General features: G+C 63.5%; 1 protein-coding gene across 7 annotated transcripts in view; it reads right to left on the reverse strand.

Annotated features, from left to right (window-relative positions):
• Window positions 1–1,061: 1,061 nt before the first annotated feature.
• The window catches only part of Tfdp1 (transcription factor Dp-1), a 33,515-nt gene continuing 8,922 nt past the window's right edge, over window positions 1,062–25,654 (reverse strand). For all 7 annotated transcript variants that reach the window (XM_026382354.2, XM_026382355.2, XM_026382349.2 and 4 more), the window contains 10 exons: window positions 19,739–19,805; window positions 11,243–11,349; window positions 7,800–7,921; window positions 7,125–7,290; window positions 6,832–6,975; window positions 6,375–6,443; window positions 5,062–5,213; window positions 4,577–4,743; window positions 3,912–3,990; window positions 1,062–2,216 (listed from right to left, as the gene is read on the reverse strand). In XM_026382354.2, the coding sequence (XP_026238139.1) occupies window positions 2,069–2,216; window positions 3,912–3,990; window positions 4,577–4,743; window positions 5,062–5,213; window positions 6,375–6,443; window positions 6,832–6,975; window positions 7,125–7,290; window positions 7,800–7,921; window positions 11,243–11,349; window positions 19,739–19,805 (1,221 nt within the window). In that variant the 3' untranslated portion in view covers window positions 1,062–2,068. The remainder of the gene's footprint in view (window positions 2,217–3,911; window positions 3,991–4,576; window positions 4,744–5,061; window positions 5,214–6,374; window positions 6,444–6,831; window positions 6,976–7,124; window positions 7,291–7,799; window positions 7,922–11,242; window positions 11,350–19,738; window positions 19,806–25,654) is intronic.

Here is a 25,654-nt window from a genome sequence, read left to right on the forward strand (position 1 = left end):
TCTGTGGCTTTCACTTCTTTAAACAGGGCACACTTTCCTGTTTCCTTGTAGCTTTTGTCTTTTTGCTGAAACTAGAAGTTTGAATCCGTTATCAGGCAACTGAGAAGCAGAACCCCCCACTCCCTGGGCTGCTGGACTCTGAGCTGGCTGTGGACAGTGGTCAGCTGTCTGCAGTGGGATCGGCCTGACGTGCAGACTGTCTTCCCAGGTCTCCTCTGGGCCTGTTTGTGGGCGTGCAGTTCTTTCTGCATTTCCTGCGAACACAGAGCTGGGAAATGCCCCAGATTCAGTGTCTGACTCCCAAAGGGGAAAGGGAAGGGGAGGGATGGGAGAAGGAGGGCACCAACCTTCATGTCCCCGGAAGTCACTTCAGCCAGTGGAGGGACTGGCCCCACAGGCTGCTGCACCCCCAGAGCCCAGCCACCTCCTCTGTGCCCGTGGTCAGCAGGCAGAGCAGACCTAGAGAGCTGGCTAGCTCCTGTCACCCCAGCTGCCACCACCTGTGGTCGGGCTCCTCCAGGACACGAGCCCAGCTACCTGCCGGGTGGCGGGGAGCACTGCTGGGCTGAGCTGAACGGGACCAGCACTCGCTACCATCTGCCTCCCAACCTGGAGGCTGCAGCCTTCCAGAGCTCCTGAAGAGTCACACCTGGCCAAGTCTCTGCACGAGACCACTGTCCAGGTGGGGAGACGCTGTGCTGCCCCCTGGAGCTCCCCCCAGCTCCGCCAGCTTTCTGAAGTGCTCTCATGATCTTATTCTTTTAATGAAAGTCAAATCTCAAATCGGCCTCAGCTTCTAAAAAGCAGTCAAGGAACAAAGGTCCTCTGCACCCTGGACCCTCGGGAACCAGCCCAGGCACCCACAGGCCGCACCCACCTCAGCCTCTCTCCTGGCCCCCACACTGCTAGGGCAGCAGGGGCAGCAGGAGCCCCGGCTGCCGCAGCAGCGTCAGGTCAGCCCCGGCTGACCACGCTCCTGCTGCTCAGCACCAGGTCCTCAGTGGAGCCCAAACAATCCAGACCACCCCAAACCAGAGACACAGCTTGTTTAAAATGCCCATGCGCGTTTTATTAATAAAAACTAACAGTGCCAAGTTAAACAGGTCAAACAATTAAAGTCTCTTCATATTCCATAAAATATTACAGAAAATTTTATTTGTGTTTCAATAAAAAGACTATTGTTTCAGAACAGGCAGCTAACAGCAACTGTGCAGTTAACGGTTTTCTGTGAATAAATTTTAAAAGAGACTACTGCCTGTCCTTAAATTCCTTTTTCTGTTTATAAAAAAAGAACTATTAAAAATGATTGACAAATTTTGAGTTAAAAAACTGTTAAAACATTCTCTATGTTTAATTTCAACTTTATAATAGATTACAGGAAGATGCTCAGAAACAAATACAACATTTGTTTCAGTACATGTCTTTAAATGATAGACTTATAAGTATGTAAACAACTATAGAATAAAAAGTTTCCAAACGCTGCCTGTAAGAAATCAGGCAAATTTTACCATAAGCAATGAACCTTCCACACAGTTTCCGAGCTGCACCAGCGTAGCTGTAAACTTACCCAAGAACACACAGAGAAGGAAGGACTTGGGATCTGTGGCTGCAGTAGAGAGGAAGTGTGCGCGCAGGCCGCGGGGCCGGCGGAGCTCACGGAGAAGCGAGTCGCAAGGTCTCCGCCCTCAGGCCTGTCCTGTGCACGCTGCGTGTCTGAGACGGGAGACCTTCTGGGTCTCCTGATGGCGCCCTTGACACTGCAAACGAGCTGCTGGGCACGTCCACGGGGACAGCCAGTGAGCACTGCTGGGCGGGCACAGCACGGCTCAGCAGGCCCAGCGAGCACTGTCGGGTAGGACTGGACTCCCGTGGACGTAAGTGCAGGCGCCGTGTCAGCAGGGGTGGTGGCGTCCGCGGCAGGGTGGGGACCCGGGCAGTCCTTGCTCCTCGATTCCGTGGTTGACCAGCATCATCTTCTTGGGAGTAGCCAAAAAGAAACACAACCCCACACTAAAGCAGCTTCTCTCCTCTGCGCAGCGTCCCGTGAAGCTGGTGGGGACCTGCAGGGTCAGTCCTCCTCCTCGTTCTCGTTGAACTCGTCCTCCTCGTCCTCATCCTCCCCGACGTAGGACACAGGGGTCTCCACCCGGGAGCCGCTGTACTGAGACCCGTTGGAGCTTGTGGCCAGCATCCCGTCCGCACCATTGCTCAGGTCACTGCAGGGACGGGGCCAAACGGGGCAGTCAGCGGCGTGGCCCATCTGCCCAACCCAAGGACAGGCCACACGTGTCCCCAACAGGCTTGGGTTTTTAAATGTTGCAGGAGAAACAAAAGCTCAGGTGTCATGGCAAAGCCTCAAGCCGTCGCAGTGGCACCAGACACCTGTCCCAGAGCGAGGGCGGGTCACAGCCCGCACAACCGATGCCCCAGCACACAGGAGCCAGAGGAGCCCTTCCAGGGCTCGGGAAGGCGGGGGCGCAGTGTGCCGTGGCCACAGGAGCCAGGCTGGAAGCGACAACCCAGGCTGGGTGGGCGCCGCTGCAGAGCCCACGCCGGGTAAGCACCCGAAGGGCGGACGTGTGTGAAAACGTGGTTTTGTGGATCAGAACCCCAAACGGGCAGCACCAGAAAACCCGACCCTGGGCTGTGGCTGCCCTGCCCCATGGTCAGCCCTGCACACCCTCCGGCAGCATGAGCACCACCGCGTCCGACGTGGCCTCTGGGACCAGCACTTCAGTAAGAATCACACCAGCTGTGCTTCGCAGAGCGCCAGCCAGAGCCGAGCAGGACGGGCTGCGAGCACTGGCACCCGAGCCCCACCCTTGGGACTGGCTTCCATTTTCTGCAGTTCTCGGGTTAAGTCCAGGTTGCTCCACACTGACCCACAACGCAGCCCTCTTTATTCTGAGACAGGGTCTCACCACTCTGCCCAGCTGGCCTGAACCTGCCACCTCCTGCCTCCGCCTCCCGAGCTGGGAGCCCAAATGGGTGCTCTCGTGAAGCAGCTTTAGCTGTGCCTCCCTCACTGCAGACCCTGACAAGCCGGGGAAGGCCGACCCACGGAGAGGGCAACCTGAGAGGAAACCTGACGCCAGGGTCCAGCTCAGCAGCAACCTTGGCCAGCCATTCTGCAGACTGACATCCACGAGGCAGAAATTCAGGATGAAGAGACAGGCCTGCAAGATGCCACCCAAGTCTCTGCTGCACTGCCACCTGACTGACACCACAGCACGTCCCACACTGTGTCACCTGTGCCACAATGGCTGGCCCCACCTGCATGGCCTGCCCCTCACACCGGTGGCTGCGGAGCACCTATCCGTCACACCACGGACAGGCCAGCACGTATCAGCTCTACCCTGCCGGCTAACTTACCGAGATCTAAGAAACAGTGTCAGCATCCAGTGACGTGTAAGCCTGCCCCACAGCCACCACGGGAGGTCTGGGGGGTCATTTCAAAGTCGGTGAGACCACCCCAGGCCCTCACTGTGAAGGCTGCCACCCACTCCCCGTCAGAGCACTGGACACACACCCAGGGATGGCCTTCTGCTCTGGGGATGCTGGCCCCAAAGCTGACCACACATTTACTTAAATAGAAGTCCTTTAGTCACAGAAAGACACACACCATAAAACGCAAAGTTAAAAAAACAACTGCACCCCGCGGGGTCTCAGATACGAGCCCAGAAAATCAAACGAGATCCTGGAAGCCCTGGTCACTGAGGCGGCGGGCAGGGGTCTCCCACTGCCCAGGGCCGCTCGGTCAAAGCCGAAGCCTCCCACTGCTCCCGACTTGGAGGGTGAGAGACCAGGAGAAAGAAAGCTCTTCTCACGGGGACAGGGTCAGTGGGCTCCCTGGGCTGTGCCCCGGTGCAGGGTCCCGCCCTCACCGCCCCCACCTGGCCCACCTGGCTCACCTGGCAGAGAGCCTTGTGCCGTTGGAGGTGGAGCCTGCTGTGGTGAGGAACACACCTCCGATGGATCCCTGAGCCATTTCTGCAAAGAGGAGGAAAAGGAGGCCCAGGCAGCAAAGCCCAGAGAGCGCAAGGGAGCAAGGACAGAGTGGCGGGTGACGAGGGAAGCCTGCGCCCATACGCGCCCACCACCACCCCCAGTGCCCAGGGCCCCGTGCATGGCCCGCCAGGGCCAGCCATGGGTCAGGTCAGACAGTCACATGCCTGGGAGAACGATCCCTGACCCTCAGGAGGGAGTCCTATGGGCTGAGGACCACAGGAGGGTGGGCATCTCTGCGCCCACCAGAGCCATCCCGAACGCCTGCAGCCAAAACCCCAATACTGCAGCCCAGAGGTCACCAGACGGGGACAGAGCAGAGCTGCTCCTCCCCCTGCGCCCCCAACAGGAACCGCAGCCCTCCTGGCTGCCCACTGCCCTGGCACCCCAGAACAGTCCTCCCACCTGGGCTCTGTTTGCAGACGACCCTCCCTTCGCTCGAGACCCTCGCACAGAGCCCCCTGCACAGAGCCCCCAGGGGCTCGAATGCTGCATGGCTGGTGGCAGCCACACCAGCGGGACCTGTGTTGGGGTCTATCACAGCCAGATGCAGGCCCAGGGCAGGACTGACCTGTCACGTACGGTTCCAGAGCCTTGGGTACCAGACTTCTGGCCACCTCGAGGTCCTCGGCGGAGCACCTTCCAGACTCCAGCCCGCAGGCCAGGCCCATGCGCTTGAGCACTTCTATGTCGTCATGGATCTCGAACGTGTTGTCGAAGTTGAACAGATACTCGAACCTGCGGGGGGAGGCGCGTGAGCGGGCTTCCCGTGAGGCCACGCTCGCTGGCTAGGCCCGGCCACCCCAGCCATACCCACCCCCGGTTCTCGTGGCCGCGTCTCTGTACAAAACTTAAGAACTGAGAAACAAAGGACGAGAGCTGGGGCCAGTCTGTGAACGGCTGTCCATGGCCAGGCCCCGCCCAGCACACAGACGTCCCGCCAGCAGTCACGCTGCCCGTGGCCGCCAGGGGACAGCACACGTTCCCAACAGTGCTAGCAACAAGCACTAAGGATGCTCCAGTGGGCTTCTTCCCGCGAGGGTGCCCGCCACGCACTTGTCATTGGAGATGCTGCAGTCGATGACCGTCTTCCTACTGGTGTTGACGATGATGAAGGGCAGGTGGATGACCGAGTTGGGCGGGGGCGGCCGTCGGGCCTGCTGCTCCGCCTGGCGGTTTCTCTGCACCAAGTTCTTGAAGGCAATTTGCTGAAAAAGAGGGGCAGGTGACCCGCATGGCCGTGGCCACAGCAGGGAAGCCCTTCTCTCTGAGGTGTCCACACCACCCTGTGGAGGCAGGGGCTGCTGGCTCGCGAGACCAGGCCCCGGCTGGCCCTCTGCCCTGAGGCAGGTAGAGACACAGAGAACAGAGAGGCCTCAGAGGACATCCCCAGAAGGAGAAGGCAAGGAGCGGAGGGCACACGACGAGCCGCGTGTGCCGGCCACCTGCCATATCCAGAGGCAGGACTGACCTCTGCGAAGGACCTTGGCCCTCACCAAGGGCCCGGGTCCCAGGCTCCTGAAGCTGGGCTCCAGCTCCTCTTGCCAGCAGGTGCAGCCACTGGGGACGGTCACCCAGGCCACCACAAGGGACCAAAAGCCTCCTGCCACTGGCCAGGGCAGGAGGCCAGGCCTTGGAGGGGTCCCGCTTCTCCCAGGGCATGTGACCATCTGACCTGACCCATGGCTGGCCCTGGGTCATGCCAACGGCCCAGGGCAGGAAGCCAGGCCTTGGAGGGGTCCCGCCTGGCCCCGACTTTCTTCGAGGTGGGATCCGGGCCAGGCCCAGCATTCTGGGCTGCCTCTGGGCTGCGGGTCCTGCACACAGCCCTCAGGGAGTCACAGCGGGTCTTAGGCAGTAGACGTGGCGCTGCAGAGGGCTGAGGCCTGCCCCATTCTGGCCTCTGGGTGCCACTGGACATCCACAGCCCCCCCAGGCCGGTGGCCTACGAGCCCCAACCTCTCCCTCACTCCTCCTGGAAGGTTCTAGCACACCTTGTTCAGGGTATTGGCCTGCCCTACAAGCATGTCACCTTCACTGTCACCCCCATGGCAGACGCTGACCCTGTTTCTCCAGGGGGAAGTCCAGCTCCAGGGCCATTTGGTACAGTCGCCAACCCAGCCATCTGTGCTGCCCAATGGCAGGTACCACATCGGCCACGCTCCCCGGCTAAGACCTCGTCCCCTGGCCCTCTGTGGGAACTGTGCTCTGGCCACTAGGTCCCTGCTCCACAGGAAGCTCACACGGCACACGCGGAGCCGCACCCCGGGGACGCGCTCGGTGTCATGTGTGAAGGTCCACGGGAGGACCCTCAGCAGAGCCTCCCAGCAGGGCCACCGCACACGGGGTCGTGGTGCGGGAGCCGCTACCTGCAGGATGAGCTCCTGGAGCTGTGACTGCTTCTGCTTGATCCTCTCCAGCCGCCGCTGCCTCTCCACCTGCAGACGGAGGAGCGTCACCAGGGCCCGGGCCTCACCCCTTCGGCACGGCACCTGGGGCCGGCTCTCGCCAAACGACCACCCCAAACCTCCTCAGAGCGCTGGGCCCAGACCTGAGCCAGGCCTGGACCTGGAAGGACCCCCAGCCCTCCTCTTCCTTGCAAGTGCTGCCCATGTGGGCTGAGAGGCACATGGCTAGGGTCTAGACTGGGTGGCCGGCTGCGCTCACGCCCACGGCCAAGCAGCGGCGGCCGTATCAGCACATCCGCCACCAGATGCAAAACGACCCCACAACAGTCCAAGACACGCGGGGTCATTCACAGGTGCAGGCGACGGGCTGCGCCTCCTGAGTGACCGGGACAGCAGTGGGGACCCAGCGGCAGCCCACCTCCAGGTTCTGGCACTCCTGGGCAGAGTTGGTGGGCAGTCCGATCCACTTGATCTCCTTCTTCTCCTTGGAGATGATGTTCATGGCCATCAGCACGTTCAAGGCATCGTAGACGCGCCGCCGTATGTTCTTCTGGTCGTAGGCCTGGGGGCACAGCAACAGCCCTGCCAGCGCTCTGAGGAGCCGTGCCGGGGCCGTGTGGCCGCGGGAGGCACAGGCCCTGCCCTCTGGGAACGCGGACCCGGGCGCCTCTGAGGCCGGGCCGGGACCTCCTGCCGAGCGTGCAGCCTTACCGACTCGTTGGGCAGGATGTGGTTGTCGGCGGCGCTGAACTCGGCCACCAGCTCGTCGGCCACCTCGTTGTAGGAGGTGGTGCCCTTGCGCTGCACCTTCTCGCACACCTTCATGGAGAAGTGCCGCAGGCCCTTGCCATGCTTCTCCCCTTTCCTGTTGCGTTTCCTTCAAACACACAGGAGTGGCCGTCAGTGTCTGCAGGCAGCCTGCGGTCAGACGGTCCCTCCGTGCCAAAGACCAGTGGCTGCGGGGTTCCCGCTGAGAACAGGGGCAGGCGTCAGGATCCAGGGGACAAAGACTATCGGGGCAGACTGCAAACTAGGCCTGCAAATGTCAGGACGGGGCGGCACAGAGGGCAGGAAGGCACCCTCTGTACCGACACCGGGTGCCATCTGGCCAGACGTCAGCTGGGGTCAGCACAGCCGCTGTGGTCTGGATTCAGGACTGCCAGGGCCAATCTCGGCAGGCAACCATCACTGAGGCAGATGCCTGGCCACCAGGCCTGGCCACACAGGTGCAGGCCACTGAGACAGGTTCCAGTTGCGAGGGGACCTCACATCACCACACCCAGGCCCGAGGCGTTCCCACTAGCTGGTCTGGGAGCTGGGGATTCTGCCCCGGCCCACACGGGTGAGGCTGCAGAGCGGCTGGGCATGGTGGCGGGGAGAGCTCACCCGGCAGACCAGGGCGAGGACTCAGAGGGCTGGTTCTGGGACACGAAGTGTGTGCTGGGCGTGTGTGGGCTTCCCACCACGATGGCGCTGGAGGCCGCGGGTCTCTGAGGTGTGCCAATCACCTGCAGTCGAGAGGGTTCAGGGCCATCAGAAGACGCCCACTGTCATCCCTCCAGAGGGCACCACGGAGCCACGCACCACAATGCGGCCCCTCCAGACAGCCATGCTGCCACCCCAGCCACCCGCTCCAGGTACAGCACCAACAACTCCGCCCATCGGGCAAGGAGGGCAGAGGCACGGGCTTCGGGCAGGCGGCCCCCACACAGGTGCCCGGGTGTGAGGGGGTCCCCCGCCCCCGCTCACTTTCACACAGGTGCACCCTTCCATGCGACCAGGCTCCCTGACAAGGGCCACGTGCCCACCGTGGGACTGATCCACCCAGCTCCATGGGGCGGCCGAAGGCCTCCAGCACAATGTCCGAGAACGCTCAGGTCCCAGCAGCAGGGGGAAGACGCCGGAAACCCCAGCATCCTGCCACCCAGCTCAGCGGTCAGTGTTTAGGACCAACGACCTGGGCCTCCCAAGCCTGGACTTGAGATCAGCTGATGACCCGTCCACCCACACGTCCAGCCCCCAGAAGTCACGGGCATCCTGGGGACCCAGATGCCCAACGGCCACCGCGTCAACTGAAAGAGTCATCTCCCAGGGAGCTTCCATGCTGTCCAGGACACCAGTCAGGGTGGAGACACGTCTCTCAGGAGGCTCCGAGACTCCTGGGCCAGGCGGGGAACACGCCCAGGTACACGGCTGCTCAGCTTGCTCCAGGCAGGCCACCACCACCAGAGGGTCCTGGAAATGTCCCGGCTGCAGGAGCCAACTCCCCTGGGGCCTCCCAAGCAGGCCAGGGGCAGCAAGGGCAGAAAGTCCAGCAGGTGCACAGCCAGTGCTCACTAAGGACCACCCATGCCGGACAGGTCCCCAGCCTGGCCAGGACGGCTGGCAGTGTGAGGAAGAGCTGCCGGGCGCAGATCTGTGGGCGCTCCCGCTCCTGCTCCAACTGCTTGGCGTGGCAGCCTCTGCGCGCTGCGCTGGAGGCCCCAGAGCCACCCACCACCCCGGGAAGAGGTGCGGCCAGCCTGCCTCCCCGCAGCCCCGGGCACGGGCGCAGTGAGCCCTCCCGGATGACAGGCACAGTGGGGCTGGGCCGCACAGGCCGTGGGCACTTTCCACCCTCGCCATCAGCCTGCTGCAGAGGGCGGGAAGACGCGGCAGTGCCCTGGCGCTGTGGGGGCGGAGGGTGGAAGAGAGCCTGAGGATGCCGCATGAGACAGGAGGAGGAGGCAGGAAGGCGAGGCCCGGGTGGGAGGACAGTGGGAGGCTGCCTGGCCAGGCAGAGACCGGGACAAGACACAGGCGCATCACCTGGGAAGACCCGCCAGGGTGGGACAGTGGGCCACCTCCACGGGTCCCACCTGACCCTGACACGGAGGCCCCTGGGGCAGGGAGCTGCTTGGACACCTGCCTTCGCCAACCAGAGGAGCTCTGTGCCCCGACCGTCCCAGCCTCGAGGAGGAAAAGGGGCAAGTGACAGGTCACAAGAGGCACCTCTTTTCTGCTGTCCTCACCGTGAGGCTGGAACCGGCCAGAGAAGGCGACCCCATGTCCCACGGCTGCTGTGATGCAGGCAGCGAAGGCGGGAAAGTGCGCAGGGGAGAGGGAGCCAGGCCCAGCCTCCGCCCACAGAGGCCGCAGGACCTCCTGGGACCATGGCGCCAGGGCTGGCCTGGCTCTGGCTGTGCGCTGCTCTGGTGCTGGGAAGGAGCCCAGGGTCTGAGCCCAGGCTGAGCCGCTCCCAGCCACACAGCCCTGAGCCTCACCGACTCGAGCCAGTCAGAACCCCGTCTGCACCGAGGGGTGCTCTGGGCAGCACACCCACGGACAGACGCCGCGAGAGCAGCCCGGGGGCAGTCAGGGGCACCAGGACGCTGCTCCTCCAACCCTCTCCTGGGCAGGGCACTGCCCACGGTGCCCAGAGGGAGATCCTGCCTGAGCCGAGAGGGCCCACGTCACCCTGTGCCTGAAACCTGCCCCACACCATCAGGCCCCCCACAGGTGCCACCGGCCCCCAGCACCCGGGTGGCTTCGCTGCCATCTCCCTGAAGCCGTCAGTGTGTGGAAAGGGGCGGGGACCACTCGCAGCAGTGAGCATCAACCCACGACAGCCGGCAGAGCCCCCAGCCCCATGAAGACCCTGACGGCTGGGCCAAGGGTTCAAGCTGCAGGCACAGCCCTCGACCCGCTAGCTGGCTCGTGGGCCTGAGCCGCCTGCAGGCTGAGTCCTGCTGCGCCTCTCGCGCACCGCGGGCACTGAATCACAGGCACTACAAGGGGAAACGGAGATGCAATTTCCACCTTTCACAAAGATGGCTTCACTGAGCAGAAGCTTCGACACGCCACAGCCCGAGGCAGGACCTCAGCATCACCCTTGGTGACCACTGGGCGGCAGCGAGGGCAGAAGCCCTGCAGGACCCCTGTGAATGCCCAGCTCAGCACGTCCCCAGTGGCTCTTCTGCACTCCAACTCCAGGCCACGTGTAGGTCATCAGGGACCAGGACAGCACCAAGCTAAGATCAGAGTCCCCAGTGTGCGGTCTGCTCTGAGGAGGTACGATCACACTGCAGGGTGGGACAGCAGCCATGCGGTCCTGCCGACCTGCAGGGGCGGGCGCTGGGGGGCTGGGGCAGGGACACCAAACACAAGCACCCTTCCCACCAAGAGGACCAGGACAGCAGTGGGGACAGAGCTCACAGGTCAGGTGGGGCACACAGGCAGGATGCGGCCAGGGACAAGAGACGAGCGTGTCACAGAGGCCCAGTCTCAACAGGAGGCCCAGGGTGCAGACGGAGCCCTGCTGCCAGGGCTGCCGCATCTCAGGACCAGGCAGGAGCCTGTGGCCGCGGGTCGGAAGCCCGTCCTGCCTTTGGGCAGCTGTACTCTGGGTGCAGGTGACCCTGCCACCCCGAGGCTGCCCCCAGCCCTCTTCTGACAGCGGAGGCCGCCGGGCTCGTGGCTCTGCAGGGCTCCTCATCCTGACCACAGCCCAGCCAGGGAAAGCACAGGCTGGCACCCGGCTCTGTCCGAGCAGAGGGGACAAGCCGGTCCTGCTGTCCCAGTCTGCGGAGCACAGGGCGGCCAAGGAGGAAGGCCAGGCCTGTCGTGCCAAAGCTCCTCCAGCACCCAAGGAACGCCCTTGGCTGAGCTCAATGGACGGCCATCACAGCAGGAAGCTGGCAGAGGCCACCCTGGGCCAGGGTCGTGGCACCTGCTGGGCCGCCAATACCACACAGGCAGGGGCCGTCCCCAACAGCAGGCCCGGGCGACGAGGCGAGGCGCAGCCCCACAGCTGGGGAGGGAAGCAGGCCCCTGCCCACCCCAGGCCTTACCACTTGCTGGGCGATGTTGACGTTGGACTGTCCGAAAGTCTTCGGCAGGAGCTGCTTCCCGAGTGTGCTCACTGTGGACGGGTGCACGGCCACCAGGGACACCACGCCTGTAGCACAGGGGTCAGGGCTGGGGTCAGGTCAGGGCTCTCTGAGGACCCCGTGTTGAGGAACTCTCCGCACTCTTACATACAAGACCTGGACTGAGCAGACCATGGCCAGCTGGCCTGTCCCCTTCACAGTGTCCACTAATACTGCTCAGTAGTCTGGCTGAGGGTCCCAACCCCCAGCACTCCCAGCGGCTGCTCCAGACCGACACCAGCACCCCGTGGTCTCAGGAGAAATGGAATTCGCAGGGTTTTTAATGGCTTGGTTTGGTGCTAGGGATTGGACTCAGGTGCTTAACCACTGAGCCACACCTCCAACCTCTTTTTTTGAGACAGAGTCTCCCTGAGCTGCTAAGGGCCTCCTAAGTGGCTGCGGGGCTCTGAACTTGAGACCCTCCTGGCTCAGCCTCCCGAGCCGATGCTGGTTCTCATCTGGAGGTACAAATCAGACCGCTCATGGTTTTCTTTGGTAACAGGCTGCCAGAGTCACATGGGGCCGCCGGGCAGTCATGTGGCCCAGGAGCCCACACCCCACAGACCCTTCCAGGGTCCCGCCAGGCAGAGCTTCTGCATGGTCCGAGGCGAGGATCCGCTAACAAGGACTCCAAGAACACCAGGGTGGGGTCCTGGGACTGCTACCCACGCTCCTTGAAAGTCCCCAGGTTGAAGGCGTCCAATCAGGTGAGCACAAGGACCAGTGCTTCGGCAAAACCCTTTTACTAAACGCCATTAAAACCTCAAGTCTGACAGTTTGTCTTTTTAAACTGATTTTGTCGAGGACACTTAGGGTGCAGGATGTGCAGTCACGGGACCCACGTGGACCCACGTGGACAGCAGAGGCTGCAGTGCTACAGCCTCACCCCGCAGCACCCACTTCTGGGGCTCAGTGGCAAGAACCCTGAATCCACGGTAGATCCAGGCTCTCTTACCACACGTACCAGAGGCCACGGTCTCCACGTCCCCGAGGCTTCTGTGGCGCCCCGTGGCCCCCCGCCCTGTGAGCACTTTTCTTCTCTGCCTCCATCTTCTGCCGTCGGGACTCCACAGAGACCCCACTGTCCCCCGCGGCTGAGGTTCTGCTTAGCTCGGGAGGAGCCCCCGGAGGTGTCCAGGCTCACACAGGTGAAGCCGCCCACACGGCCTGCTTCTGGACCCAAGAACATTCACATTTGAAGTCACCTGACCCTTGGTCACTCACTGACACTTGGGCTGGCTCCTACCCACGGCAGGGACACCAGGAGAGCGGGCGCCTACTCTGAGCACGTGCTGAAGGCAGCTACACCTGGGTCCTTCAGGGCCAGGTACGTCCTCCCCCAGGCCTGGGCCTGTGGCCTGAGCTCCCCACCCTCCCCACCCTCGCCAGTGCCCACCATCCAACCTGAGGCAAAGGCCACCCTGACGGAGGCTCGCAGGGAAGAGGCACCGCACCGTGGCCAGACACACGTAGGGACCTCAGCACCGTGGCTGGACAGTGGGGGACCTCAGCACCGTGGCTGGACAGTGGGGGACCTCAGCACCGTGGCCGGACACATGGGGGATCTCAGCACTGTGGTCACACACGAGTAGGGACCTCAGCACCATGGCTGGACACGTAGGGACCTCAGCACCGTGGCTGGACAGTGGGGGACCTCAGCACTGTGGCCAGACACACGTAGGGACCTCAGCACCATGGCTGGACACGTGGGGGACCTCAGCACCGTGGCTGGACACGTGGGGGACCTCAGCACTGTGGCTGGACACGTGGGGGACCTCAGCACCGTGGCTGGACACACATGGGGGACCTCAGCACTGTGGCCAGACACATGTAGGGACCTCAGCACCATGGCTGGACACGTGGGGGACCTCAGCACCGTGGTTGGACACGTGGGGGACCTCAGCACCGTGGCTGGACACGTGGGGGACCTCAGCACCATGGCTGGACACGTGGGGGACCTCAGCACCGTGGCTGGACACGTGGGGGACCTCAGCACCGTGGCTGGACACACGTAGGGACCTCAGCACCATGGCTGGACACGTGGGGGACCTCAGCACCGTGGCTGGACACACGTAGGGACCTCAGCACCGTGGCTGGACACACGTAGGGACCTCAGCACTGTGGCCAAACACACGTAGGGACCTCAGCACCATGGCTGGACACGTGGGGGACCTCAGCACCATGGCTGGACACGTGGGGGACCTCAGCACCGTGGCTGGACACGTGGGGGACCTCAGCACCGTGGCTGGACACGTGGGGGACCTCAGCACCGTGGCTGGACACGTGGGGGACCTCAGCACCGTGGCTGGACACGTGGGGGACCTCAGCACCATGGCTGGACACGTGGGGGACCTCAGCACCGTGGCTGGACACGTGGGGGACCTCAGCACTGTGGCCAGACACACGTAGGGACCTCAGCACCGTGGCTGGACACACATGGGGGACCTCAGCACCGTGGCCAAACACACGTAGGGACCTCAGGGCCATGGCTGGACACGTGGGGGATCTCAGCACCGTGGCTGGACACACGTGGGGGACCTCAGCACTGTGGTCAGACACGCGTAGGGACCTCAGGGCCATGGCTGGACACACATGGGGGACCTCAGCACTGTGGTCAGACACGCGTAGGGACCTCAGCACCGTGGCTGGACACGTGGGGGACCTCAGCACTGTGGTCAGACACGCGTAGGGACCTCAGCACCGTGGCTGGACACGTGGGGGACCTCAGCACTGTGGTCAGACATGCGTAGGGACCTCAGGGCTATGGCTGGACACACATGGGGGACCTCAGCACTGGCCAGGCACGAGTAGGGACCTCAGGGCCATGGCTGGACACACATGGGGGACCTCAGCACTGTGGTCAGACACGCGTAGGGACCTCAGCACCGTGGCTGGACACGTGGGGGACCTCAGGGCCGTGGCCAGGCACGAGTAGGGACCTTAGGGCCATGGCTGAACACACATGGGGGACCTCAGCACTGTGGTCAGACACACGTAGGGACCTCAGCACCGTGGTCAGACACGAGTAGGGACCTCAGGGCCATGGCTGGACACACATGGGGGACCTCAGCACTGTGGCAGACACACGTAGGGACCTCAGCACCCTGGTCAGACACGTGGGGGACCTCAGCACTGTGGTCAGACACACGTAGGGACCTCAGCACTGTGGCCAGACACGCGTAGGGACCTCAGGGCCGTGGCTGGACACACATGGGGGACCTCAGCACCTGTGCACACCTGTGGGCAGCAGTCGCCTGCAGGGCGGCTTAGAGTCGCTTCTTGCCCACTGCGCCAGGAATGCTCTGTGTGCTAGCGAGGCTTAAAGGACCAGAGAACACCTGGGTCAGATGGCTTCTGCCTGTGGCCCTGCCTACTGGCCAACCTGCGCACACAGCAGCCATCACAGGGTCCAGAGGCACATGGAGCTGCACCTGGCCACCCCACACTCCATGGGCAGGCTGGCTAGACCAGGCCACAGCAGGACAGGCCACAGTGCCCTCTGCAGAAACGCACCCTGCACAGGTGTCCACACATAGCGGGCCCCACAGGCAGGCCCAGCCCAACTCTGCAGGGGACACAGCCAAGGTGACACAGAGCTCTGACTCTGGGGAGCAGCCTTTGCCTGGGGACCCACCACGAGGCAGAAACAAGTTCTGGGGCCGCAGAAACATCACCACAAGCTAAAAAGTGACTGGCAGCAAGAGGGAAACAGGGAAAAGGAGGACCGGAAGGCCGCTCGGGACAGGCTGAAGGCCACACTCCTGAGGAAATGACAGGAGACACCGGCACCGCCCACGAGAGCCCAGGCCAGCAGCACAGCGAGGCCAGATCCACCAACCCGCGTGGATGGTGGGCAGCCCTGGGAAGCACAGGACCAGGGACAGTCACAAGAGGCTCTCACACCCCACCCTGGCCACTCTCCCTGGCAACGTCAGAGGAGAAAGAGCCACAGAAAAACAGAGGTCAAAAGAGAGGACGCCAAGTTATGCTGGAGACCCAACCAAAATGAATAAAAGAAAGAAAAACAACAACAAAATGCAGCAGATTGGATTTAAAAGGAAGGAAACACCTCTGAAAAGAGTGGGCGAGAGTGAGCAGGGCGTAGAGTGAGCAGGGCGTAGAGTGAGCAGGGCGTAGAGTGAGCAGGGACCTGAGTGAGCAGGGCGTAGAGTGAGCAGGGCGTAGAGTGAGCAGGGCGTAGAGTGAGCAGGGCGTAGAGTGAGCAGGGCCCAGAGTGAGCAGGGCGTAGAGTGAGCAGGGACCTGAGTGAGCAGGGCGTAGAGTGAGCAGGGCGTAGAGTGAGCAGGGCGTAGAGTGAGCAGGGCCCTGGAGTGAGCAGGGCGTAGAGTGAGCAGGGCGTAGAGTGAGCAGGGACCTGAGTGAGCAGGGCCCTGGAGTGAGCAGGGCGTAGAGTGAGCAGGGCGTAGAGTGGGCAGGGACCTGAGTGAGCAGGGCGTAGAGTGAGCAGGGCGTAGAGTGAGCAGGGCGTAGAGTGGGCAGGGACCTGAGTGAGCAGGGCGTAGAGTGAGCAGGGCGTAGAGTGAGCAGGGCGTAGAGTGAGCAGGGCGTAGAGTGAGCAGGGACCTGAGTGAGCAGGGCGTAGAGTGAGCAGGGACCTGAGTGAGCAGGGCGTAGAGTGAGCAGGGCGTAGAGTGAGCAGGGCCCAGAGTGAGCAGGGCGTAGAGTGAGCAGGGCGTAGAGTGAGCAGGGCGTAGAGTGAGCAGGGCGTAGAGTGAGCAGGGACCTGAGTGAGCAGGGCGTAGAGTGAGCAGGGCGTAGAGTGAGCAGGGACCTGAGTGAGCAGGGCGTAGAGTGAGCAGGGCGTAGAGTGAGCAGGGACCTGAGTGAGCAGGGCGTAGAGTGGGCAGGGCGTAGAGTGAGCAGGGCGTAGAGTGAGCAGGGACCTGAGTGAGCAGGGCGTAGAGTGAGCAGGGCGTAGAGTGGGCAGGGCGTAGAGTGAGCAGGGCGTAGAGTGGGCAGGGACCTGAGTGAGCAGGGCATAGAGTGAGCAGGGACCTGAGTGAGCAGGGCGTAGAGTGAGCAGGGCGTAGAGTGAGCAGGGACCTGAGTGAGCAGGGCCCTGGAGTGAGCAGGGCGTAGAGTGAGCAGGGCGTAGAGTGGGCAGGGCGTAGAGTGAGCAGGGCGTAGAGTGAGCAGGGCGTAGAGTGAGCAGGGACCTGAGTGAGCAGGGCGTAGAGTGAGCAGGGCGTAGAGTGGGCAGGGCGTAGAGTGAGCAGGGCGTAGAGTGAGCAGGGACCTGAGTGAGCAGGGTGTAGAGTGGGCAGGGCCCAGAGTGAGCAGGGCGTAGAGTGAGCAGGGCGTAGAGTGGGCAGGGCGTAGAGTGAGCAGGGACCTGAGTGAGCAGGGCGTAGAGTGGGCAGGGCGTAGAGTGAGCAGGGAACTGAGTGAGCAGGGCGTAGAGTGAGCAGGGCGTAGAGTGAGCAGGGCGTAGAGTGAGCAGGGCGTAGAGTGAGCAGGGACCTGAGTGAGCAGGGCGTAGAGTGAGCAGGGCGTAGAGTGAGCAGGGACCTGAGTGAGCAGGGCCCTGGAGTGAGCAGGGCGTAGAGTGAGCAGGGCGTAGAGTGGGCAGGGACCTGAGTGAGCAGGGCGTAGAGTGAGCAGGGCGTAGAGTGAGCAGGGCGTAGAGTGAGCAGGGACCTGAGTGAGCAGGGCGTAGAGTGAGCAGGGCGTAGAGTGGGCAGGGCGTAGAGTGAGCAGGGCGTAGAGTGAGCAGGGACCTGAGTGAGCAGGGTGTAGAGTGGGCAGGGCCCAGAGTGAGCAGGGCGTAGAGTGAGCAGGGCGTAGAGTGGGCAGGGCGTAGAGTGAGCAGGGACCTGAGTGAGCAGGGCGTAGAGTGGGCAGGGCGTAGAGTGAGCAGGGACCTGAGTGAGCAGGGCGTAGAGTGAGCAGGGCGTAGAGTGGGCAGGGCTTAGAGTGAGCAGGGCGTAGAGTGAGCAGGGCGTAGAGTGAGCAGGGCGTAGAGTGGGCAGGGACCTGAGTGAGCAGGGCGTAGAGTGAGCAGGGACCTGAGTGAGCAGGGCGTAGAGTGAGCAGGGCGTAGAGTGAGCAGGGCGTAGAGTGAGCAGGGCGTAGAGTGAGCAGGGACCTGGAGTGAGCAGGGCGTAGAGTGAGCAGGGCGTAGAGTGAGCAGGGCGTAGAGTGAGCAGGGCGTAGAGTGAGCAGGGCGTAGAGTGAGCAGGGACCTGAGTGAGCAGGGCGTAGAGTGAGCAGGGCGTAGAGTGAGCAGGGCGTAGAGTGAGCAGGGCGTAGAGTGAGCAGGGCGTAGAGTGAGCAGGGACCTGAGTGAGCAGGGCGTAGAGTGAGCAGGGCGTAGAGTGAGCAGGGCGTAGAGTGAGCAGGGCGTAGAGTGAGCAGGGCGTAGAGTGAGCAGGGACCTGGAGTGAGCAGGGCGTAGAGTGAGCAGGGCGTAGAGTGGACAGGGACCTGAGTGAGCAGGGACCTGAGTGAGCAGGGCGTAGAGTGAGCAGGGACCTGAGTGAGCAGGGCGTAGAGTGAGCAGGGCGTAGAGTGAGCAGGGCGTAGAGTGAGCAGGGCCCAGAGTGAGCAGGGCGTAGAGTGAGCAGGGACCTGAGTGAGCAGGGCGTAGAGTGAGCAGGGACCTGAGTGAGCAGGGCGTAGAGTGAGCAGGGCCCTGAGTGAGCAGGGCGTAGAGTGAGCAGGGACCTGAGTGAGCAGGGCGTAGAGTGAGCAGGGACCTGGAGTGAGCAGGGACCTGAGTGAGCAGGGCGTAGAGTGGGCAGGGCGTAGAGTGAGCAGGGACCTGAGTGAGCAGGGCGTAGAGTGAGCAGGGCCCTGGAGTGAGCAGGGCGTAGAGTGAGCAGGCCGTAGAGTGAGCAGGGCATAGAGTGAGCAGGGCGTAGAGTGGGCAGGGCGTAGAGTGGGCAGGGCGTAGAGTGGGCAGGGCGTAGAGTGAGCAGGGCGTAGAGTGAGCAGGGACCTGAGTGAGCAGGGCGTAGAGTGAGCAGGGCGTAGAGTGGGCAGGGCGTAGAGTGAGCAGGGCCCAGAGTGAGCAGGGCCCAGAGTGAGCAGGGCGTAGAGTGAGCAGGGCCTATGGTGAATAGGGCCAGAGTGAGTAGAGTCCTCGGGTGTGCAGAGACCTAGAGGATGCAGTGCCTAGAGCACACAGTGCCTAGGAGACCCAGGGTCCAGGTGCCTCCCCAGCATGGAACCCCAGGAGAGTGCTGGCCCAGGAGGTCCTGCTCGAGCCCACGGCATTGCAAGTCACAGCCCAGACAGGAAACTCTAAATTTTCCCAACATACATTTTACACTAACACTGCCAGGAACGTTGGCCCCGGACAGAACCAGGTCTGTACGCGCAGGTGACGCAGCCCAGCCTTCCACCAGGCGGGAAGGCCCCTGCCATGCGTAAGCCACACTGAGGGGGGGCTGCGCCCCAGCTGCACACCTGCTCCCCATTGCAGCAGAGGGTGTGCCCATGCCATGGAGTGAGCCCCGGGCTGTGTGTCACGCTTGGCCATGAGCACGCACTGTTCACAAGGACAACTGGGGGTCAAAGGAGCCCAGGACCCAGGGAGGGACGGGCACGCTGCCATCTGGTGTTCTGGGGACAGAGGCCCAGGGCTGAGTGGCAGAGCACACACAGGAAGGCAGGAGTGGCAGCTGACAGGAACAGCCACCTGGCCAAGTCGAGGCACAGCAGGACACAAAGCCCATGGCCTGGCCCTCGAATACCCCCTCGTCCCACAGTGAGGCCCCGCACAAGGCAGTGGCCGGGACGTGCACACAGGTGACGCCAGCACCCACCGGCTCTGGGCTCTGGGCCGGCCGCCTGGAGCCTCCTGTGTCCCTCCAGGAGGCGCTCTTCTCTCTGGGCTCCATGGGCCACGGAGCCGTGAGCTGGGTCTGTCTGGGCCAAGGAGTGGAGTCTCAGCGTGTGACGGGCAGCCAAGGCCTCCCCGAGGCCCCCCAGGCTGACTGCTGGGAGCTCTCTGCCAGGGCTGCTCCGGCATTGGCTGACTCGGGCCCAGAAGACTGCTCACCCGCAGAGCCTCGTCCACGCCTTAGGCCCTCTGCACCCACACCTGCTACTTCAGCTGGCCACTCCGCAGCCACCACCTTCCTCACGCACATGCGTCTCCCACAGCCGTGTTTCCGGAGAACCCAGTGGCCCAGGTGTCAGCAGGGCCCCCAGGGTCCCCTCAAGTAGCCAGCTTCAGACAGCTGGGCCCGGCCGGAGGACAGCAGGTGGGCGGGCCCCGCCAAGGACGGTGCTGGCCACCACGGAGGGGACATGTGGTCTGCAGCCCTAGGCCTTCCCACAGCTCCTCAGCTTCAGAACCCGTGACCCTGGAAGAGAGTCAGCACAGCGCCTGGCGGACACGCGGCCCAGGCCCCCACGCTCACCCCACTTCCGTTTCCCTACCAGGAGGCTCACCTTTCCCGGGACTCAGGCTCTGGTCTATGAAGACCTTCAGTTCTCCGTTGGCTTCAATCAGACCGGCCTGCGGAGAGCAACAGCAGCAGTGAGCACAGTGGCCACCCGCGCACGGCCGTCGCTGGCCGCCTTCCTACCCCAGGGGCCACCGGACACCAGGGCCTCCAGCCTCAGGACCTGCCCTGGGCCTCCGCCGGGTCTCTGGGACTCCGTGACTGTGAGGGCAGGGAAGGCCCAGTCCAGCAGAGGGCGTGGCCGCAGCAGGAGGGGTCTCGCCAGCACCTCCCCTCCTCCTCCAGGAGACGGCCCAGGCGGGGCCTGAGGCCTTGGGACAGGAGGCAGCCCCGGTCCCCTGCTCCAGGAGTGCCAGGCAACACACCAGCAGGCTCAGTCTCCTTCCCACAGAAGAAACAGCCACAGACGGGGTCAGGGCCACACACGGAGAGGGACACTGGCCACAGCCTATACTCAGGGCCACACACGGAGAGGGACACTGGGCCACGTCCTGGACCCCGGCTTCCACTTTCCCACAGACAGCAGGAGGGCAGGGCTTCCCCCGAGGACCAGGACCACCTGTAGGCTGGCGAGAAGGCCAGCAGAGAGGGAGGCCACAAGCAGGACAGGCTGATCACCCCTTAGAGCCAGGAGCGGCCCGACAGAGGCCTGGGGGCAAGGCCACAGACGGAGCTGGTGGCGGACACCAGGGTGCCAGGGGTGAAGGCTCAGTCCGGCTGAGGCCATGGGTGAGGCCAGGTGAGCAGGGCCAAGGGGCGGCAGAGGGCAGGCGAAGCAGGGAAGACAGCGAGGCCCAGAGGTGAGCACACCAGGCAGGAATGCCCATGGGTAGTGCCCAGGGGAAGGCAGGAGCCTGAAACCATCACGGTGTGGTCAGGAGGGCTGGCTGCGCAGGCCTTACCAGGATGCCAGGTCAGTGGAGGGCAGGGGGCAGGTCTTGTCTGGACGACCACAGAAAAGGCAGAGGCAGGGGCAGAAGGTAAGGCCCAGGGCCAGGACAGCAGGTAAGAGCCGGGCGTGAAACCCAGAGATGCGGCCGTGGAGGGGGCCTGTGAGCTTCGGGCCACACAGGCAGGGGAGGTGGCGGGCCAGGCGGCACGGCTGGCCAGAGCCTCAGTCGGCACTGAAGCCGGGGACAGATGTTGGGTGGGCAGGACAGCACCAGGCCAGGTGGGGCACAAGGCGGGCAGCAGCACCCAGTGGCCAGGCCACCTAGGTGAGGACAGATCCACAGGCGAGTAGGTGCCATGATGTGGCCAGGAGGGCCACGCCTGGAGTCCAGCCCTGATCTGGCTGAAGCCCGAGTCCCAGCTCCAACAGGCGTCCCTCTCCGCAGCGCCCCAGGCCCTGGGAGGCCGACAGCCCTGGGCGTGGGTCTGGGGCAGGCGGCTTGGCCCACCACTGCTCCCGCCTCGTGGGGACTCGGTCTGATGAGGACAGACGGACTCCCCGATGCCACTGGGCTCCGTCGCCCCCCCATGGTGCCCAGCCCTCCCAGTTCCCAGAAGACGGGCTCTGGCGCGGCTCTGCTCCTTCTGGGGCACCCTCTCCCACGACTGAGGGACCGGGGGAGGCGCCCCATCAGGCTGGAAGCAGGGTCAGGGCTGCAGGGTGCACGCAGGACGCCCAGAGCCATGTTTCCTGGGTCCACGAGATCTGCTAGGAGAACACGCAGGTCAGGCCTCCAGGCAACAGACACAGGGACGTGCCGACGCCACCCACTGTGCCCCACCCTCAGAAGCCAGCTCTGAGACACACCCACCGCACAGGTGCCACGGCAGGAGGGCAGCAGGCAGGGCCGTCCCCAGCCAAGACAGGAGCAGAATATCCAGTGCCACCCGCCTCAGAGGCCACCCCAGCACTGTGGGGAAGACGTCACGTGACCCTGGGCGGCCTGCAAGGCCCCACAGCAGCTCTGGTGAGCTCACTGGCCAGGGTGGACAGCCCAGCCCTGGCCAGGGCCAGAGATGGAACGTGGGGGTCAGGCTCTCCACCGGAGCCTAAGTTCAGGGGTGACTGGGGCAGCAACTGAACTTCAAAGCAAGAAAGACACAAAGCCAGACACCTGCACGTCCTGCCACCCAGGCCTCCAGCTGCGGGGCAAACGGGCACCATTTCACTCCCCAAAAGCCGTAAGATAAACCCCTCTTCCAGAGTCCTCCAGCGCACTCCACGGACGCTCACCTGAAGGGCTGGCCCACCCCCAGGCCTCTGGCTGCAGACCGGACACTCCAGACCCCACGGTGCCCCTTCCTTCAGCCTTTGGCAGGGCATCCCCCCATCCACCTGCGTGGGTTTCCCAGGGCAGCAGAGACAGCCTGGGTGACTCGGGGGACTTCTGCTGTGGGGTGCTGGCCCAGGCCCCGCTGCCCCAACTGCCTCCCAGCTGCACCCCAGGGTGACGAGCCAATCACACCCAGCCTTGCGAAGCTGCCCTCGGTCCCAGGCTTGGCTTTTGGGCTGTGCTGCCCGGAATCAGAGCTGCCCAGAGCCAACAGGTAAAGCACACCTGGCCTCACGCCAGCCCGTTTCCAGGCAGGTCCCTGGGCCCTGGAAGCCTGGAAGCCTGGCCTGGTTTGCAGCCGTGGAGGCTCCCGGTGCACACACACCACAGCTGCCCAGCAGAGCTGAAAGCGCAGAAAGCCCCTTCAGACTGTCACAACCACAAGGGCCGTGCAAGCTCTCCCCTCCAAGGAGGAAACCGGGGACCAGACCAGCTGGGCTCCGGCGGGAGCCGACACCGCAGAGCCGGTGACCCCCGGGGACAGGACTCAGCAGACCAACTCTCTGCAGCTGGGCCGCAGCTGAGTGGCCACCTTCAGGAGGCTGCGCCTCTGTCCTGAGCACTGACTCTCGGCGTCACAGGTGCAGCCTCGCGATGGGATGGAGCCGGCCCCTCCACATCAGGACACAGCAGGAAGGTGCTGCCTACGAGCCAGGTGGTCCCTGCCACACCCCAACCAGCAATCTGTAGCCTCCAGAACGTGAGAAATAGTTTCTGTCCCTTATAAGCTACCAGGTGTGTTTGTCACAGTAGCCTGAGGAAACTGAGACAGATTGTCACCAGTGTGCACCCGGGCCATCCTCACCACACGGGGCCCTGTGGCAGGACCCTGGGAATGTGGCTGACTTCTACAGCCAGCGCCCTGCCCTGCGGTTTTCTCTGGGAAGCCAGTGGCCAGTCTGCAAGGACACCTGAGCAGACCCTGCCCACGGCCACGCGGGGTCCTCAGAAGCATCTCTAGGCCCAGCCACTGCAGATCTGCACAGCACCCCAATCTGGGGACAGGAGTCTCCCGTCACACCCTCCTACATCCTGACCCACAGCCACCAAGGTCAATAAACGTGTCACCTTCACCAGTGAATCCCCACCTGTGTGGGTCACTCAGAGCCGTTGTCTATGGAACCTTGGCTCTACGAGGAGGCCGCGCCCGCTGGCCCAGCAGAGCCCAGCAGAGCCCAGCCCCCTCCACTCACCACCAACCAGAGGCCCTCAAGGGAGGTCGCTGCGGGGCAGTGGTGAGGTCAGCGGCACCCTGTTAGGAGCAGGAAGTCACCTGGCCTTCCCTGAAAAGAGCCCTCCAGCCGGCTCTAGCGTCCGACTCGGCACCACAACAGCTCCTGGGCCGGCCGAGACCTCGCGCAGCTTCCCACCGTGACTCCGCCGTTAGAAAGGACCCTCACAGCCAGGCAGTGGCCACCCCTGTCATCCCGGTGACTCGGGAGGCTGAGACAGGAGCATCCCCAGTTCAAGGCCAGCCTCAGCACTCAGGGAGACCCCGTCTTAAAACAGAAAGGCTGGGGCTGGGGCTCAGTGGCAGAGCCCTCGCCGACACGTGTGAGGCACAGGGTCTGTGCCTCCGCACCACATAGAACCCTTTAAAAGGAAAGGCATCGTGCCCGTCGGCAACAGCAAAGGTAGAAACGAGGGACCCCTCCCAGCAGTGGCCAGCTGAGTGGCCACCATCAGGAGGCTCCGCCGAGGGGTGGGCCCGCCAGGGTGAGGAGGGCCAAGACTCCGGCTCCTGCAGGACACGCGGCGCGGCCCAATGGCATCCCCACGAACGCCCGAAAGCCGCATGGGGCGATTCTCTCCTCCCCGGGGACCGGGAGCCACGCCCGGGAAGCAGGGCCTCCAGGGCCCGAGCAGGCCATCGCTGCAGTCACCAGGGACAGCCCAGGACGGGCCATCACCATCTCCACTCAGACCCACCGGGCTCCCAGGCGGGCTCCGGCACGCGGCCCACAGCCCCCTTCCCTGGGCCTGGGACCAGCACCGCGCTGCAGGCCCGAACTGAGGCCTGAGCACGAGAAACTAAGGGCAGGACGGCGAGGGAGCAAGACACGGTGCCTCCACCCTCACCACCGGCCTGGTGCCTCCCTGCCCACCCAGCCAGTCCTGGGAAGTCCCCCTGGCCAGGGTGCAGGGCCGTGGAGACGAGGCACCAGCTCTGCTGGGAGTGGCCCAGCTCCGGCAAGGTCCAGCGCAGCCATGGGCACGCCCACTGCGGCGACCCAGGCTTCTTCCTGAGGGAAGCTTGGTGATGAAGCTAGAAAAGCTTCGTCCACAAGGGAACCCTGGAGCCAAGGCCTGCCGCTTAGTGGTCCAGCCTCCCAGGCCCCAACCAGGCCAGGAACAGGTGACCCTGCCCACGACCACCCTGCACCCCAGGGCAGCCCGGCCCACGCAGCCCATTAGCTGAAGCCTGGCACTGGAGTCCAGGAGCGGGAGACCACGAGGGTCGAGCACCACGGGAGCAGGGAGGCTTCAGAGCATCAGACACCAAAGTCTGAGGGCCACGTGACAGTGACAGAGGCCAGCCTCCAGCAGTCGCTGACCGACCATGACAACTCACAGCCAGTCATGCACACAGCTCGGCACTCCGAGTGGACACACACCGCCTGACGTCCAGTGTACCACCAGGACGGGCCCATCGGAGGCAGCTCCACAACTCAAGGCTACCACCCAGCCTCAGGACCAGAAACCACCACCTCCACAGCCCCCCGGCAGGGACCCAGCAGAGTCCAGCAGGGCAGAGTGCAGTGCCCCACAGAGCCAGGGAGACTGCGTCACCAGGTGTGACGGCGCAGATGGGACAGGCAAGAGGGTCCGAGGGGAAGTGACTGGGCTAGAAGGGCCTGGCCTAATCAGAGGGTCAACCCCACGGGGTGAGCTGGGAGGGGACACCAGGGAGGGGGCGTTGGCAGGAGGAGGTGCGTCCCCGGGCGTGTGCCTCGGGGACATGGGCTCTCTGTGCCCTGGCCTGATGTCCCCAGCTGCTCTCCTGCATCACACACTTCTGCCTGGACCTGCAGCTCCACCTCAGGCCTTGAGGAGCAGGGCCACCCGCCCGTGGACGAGGAATGGGAGTGCCAGGTGAACTTCCCTTCCTCTAATGGGTCTTGTCAGGGGTCTCGATCACGGCAGCAAAAAGCGACTAAAACTGAAATTGGCACTGAGAGGAGGGGTCACTGTTGGGACTAACCTGACCATGAGGTTCAGAAGCTGTGGGGGCTTCTTGGAGTTTGTGGGAGTTACTTTGAAAACCTTAGTGAAGCAAGCTGGAAAAGCTCTGATTGCTGTAGGTGGAACCTGACAGCGGTTCTGGTGGGAGCTCAGAGACCCGAAGGCCGGCAGGACTGTGGACAGTAAAGACTGGGCTCATGAGACTTCATAGGACTCTCCTGGAATTGGACCAGAGGCCCTCTGTGTCACGTTCTGGCTAAGATGTTAACTGCATTTTTCTTCATGTCCTGAGACTTTCCATGAGGCTGAATTTAAAGGTGATGAACTCACCAATCTCGTGAAGGAGACTTCAAGGTAGCCTACGTTCAGGTGGGAGCATGAAGTTGCTGGTTGCTTTTAGTCAAATTCATTGTGATAATCAGGAGCAGAAAGCT

The sequence above is a fragment of the Urocitellus parryii genome, chromosome 2 (assembly GCF_045843805.1).
Source record: "Urocitellus parryii isolate mUroPar1 chromosome 2, mUroPar1.hap1, whole genome shotgun sequence".
NCBI lineage: Eukaryota > Metazoa > Chordata > Mammalia > Rodentia > Sciuridae > Urocitellus > Urocitellus parryii.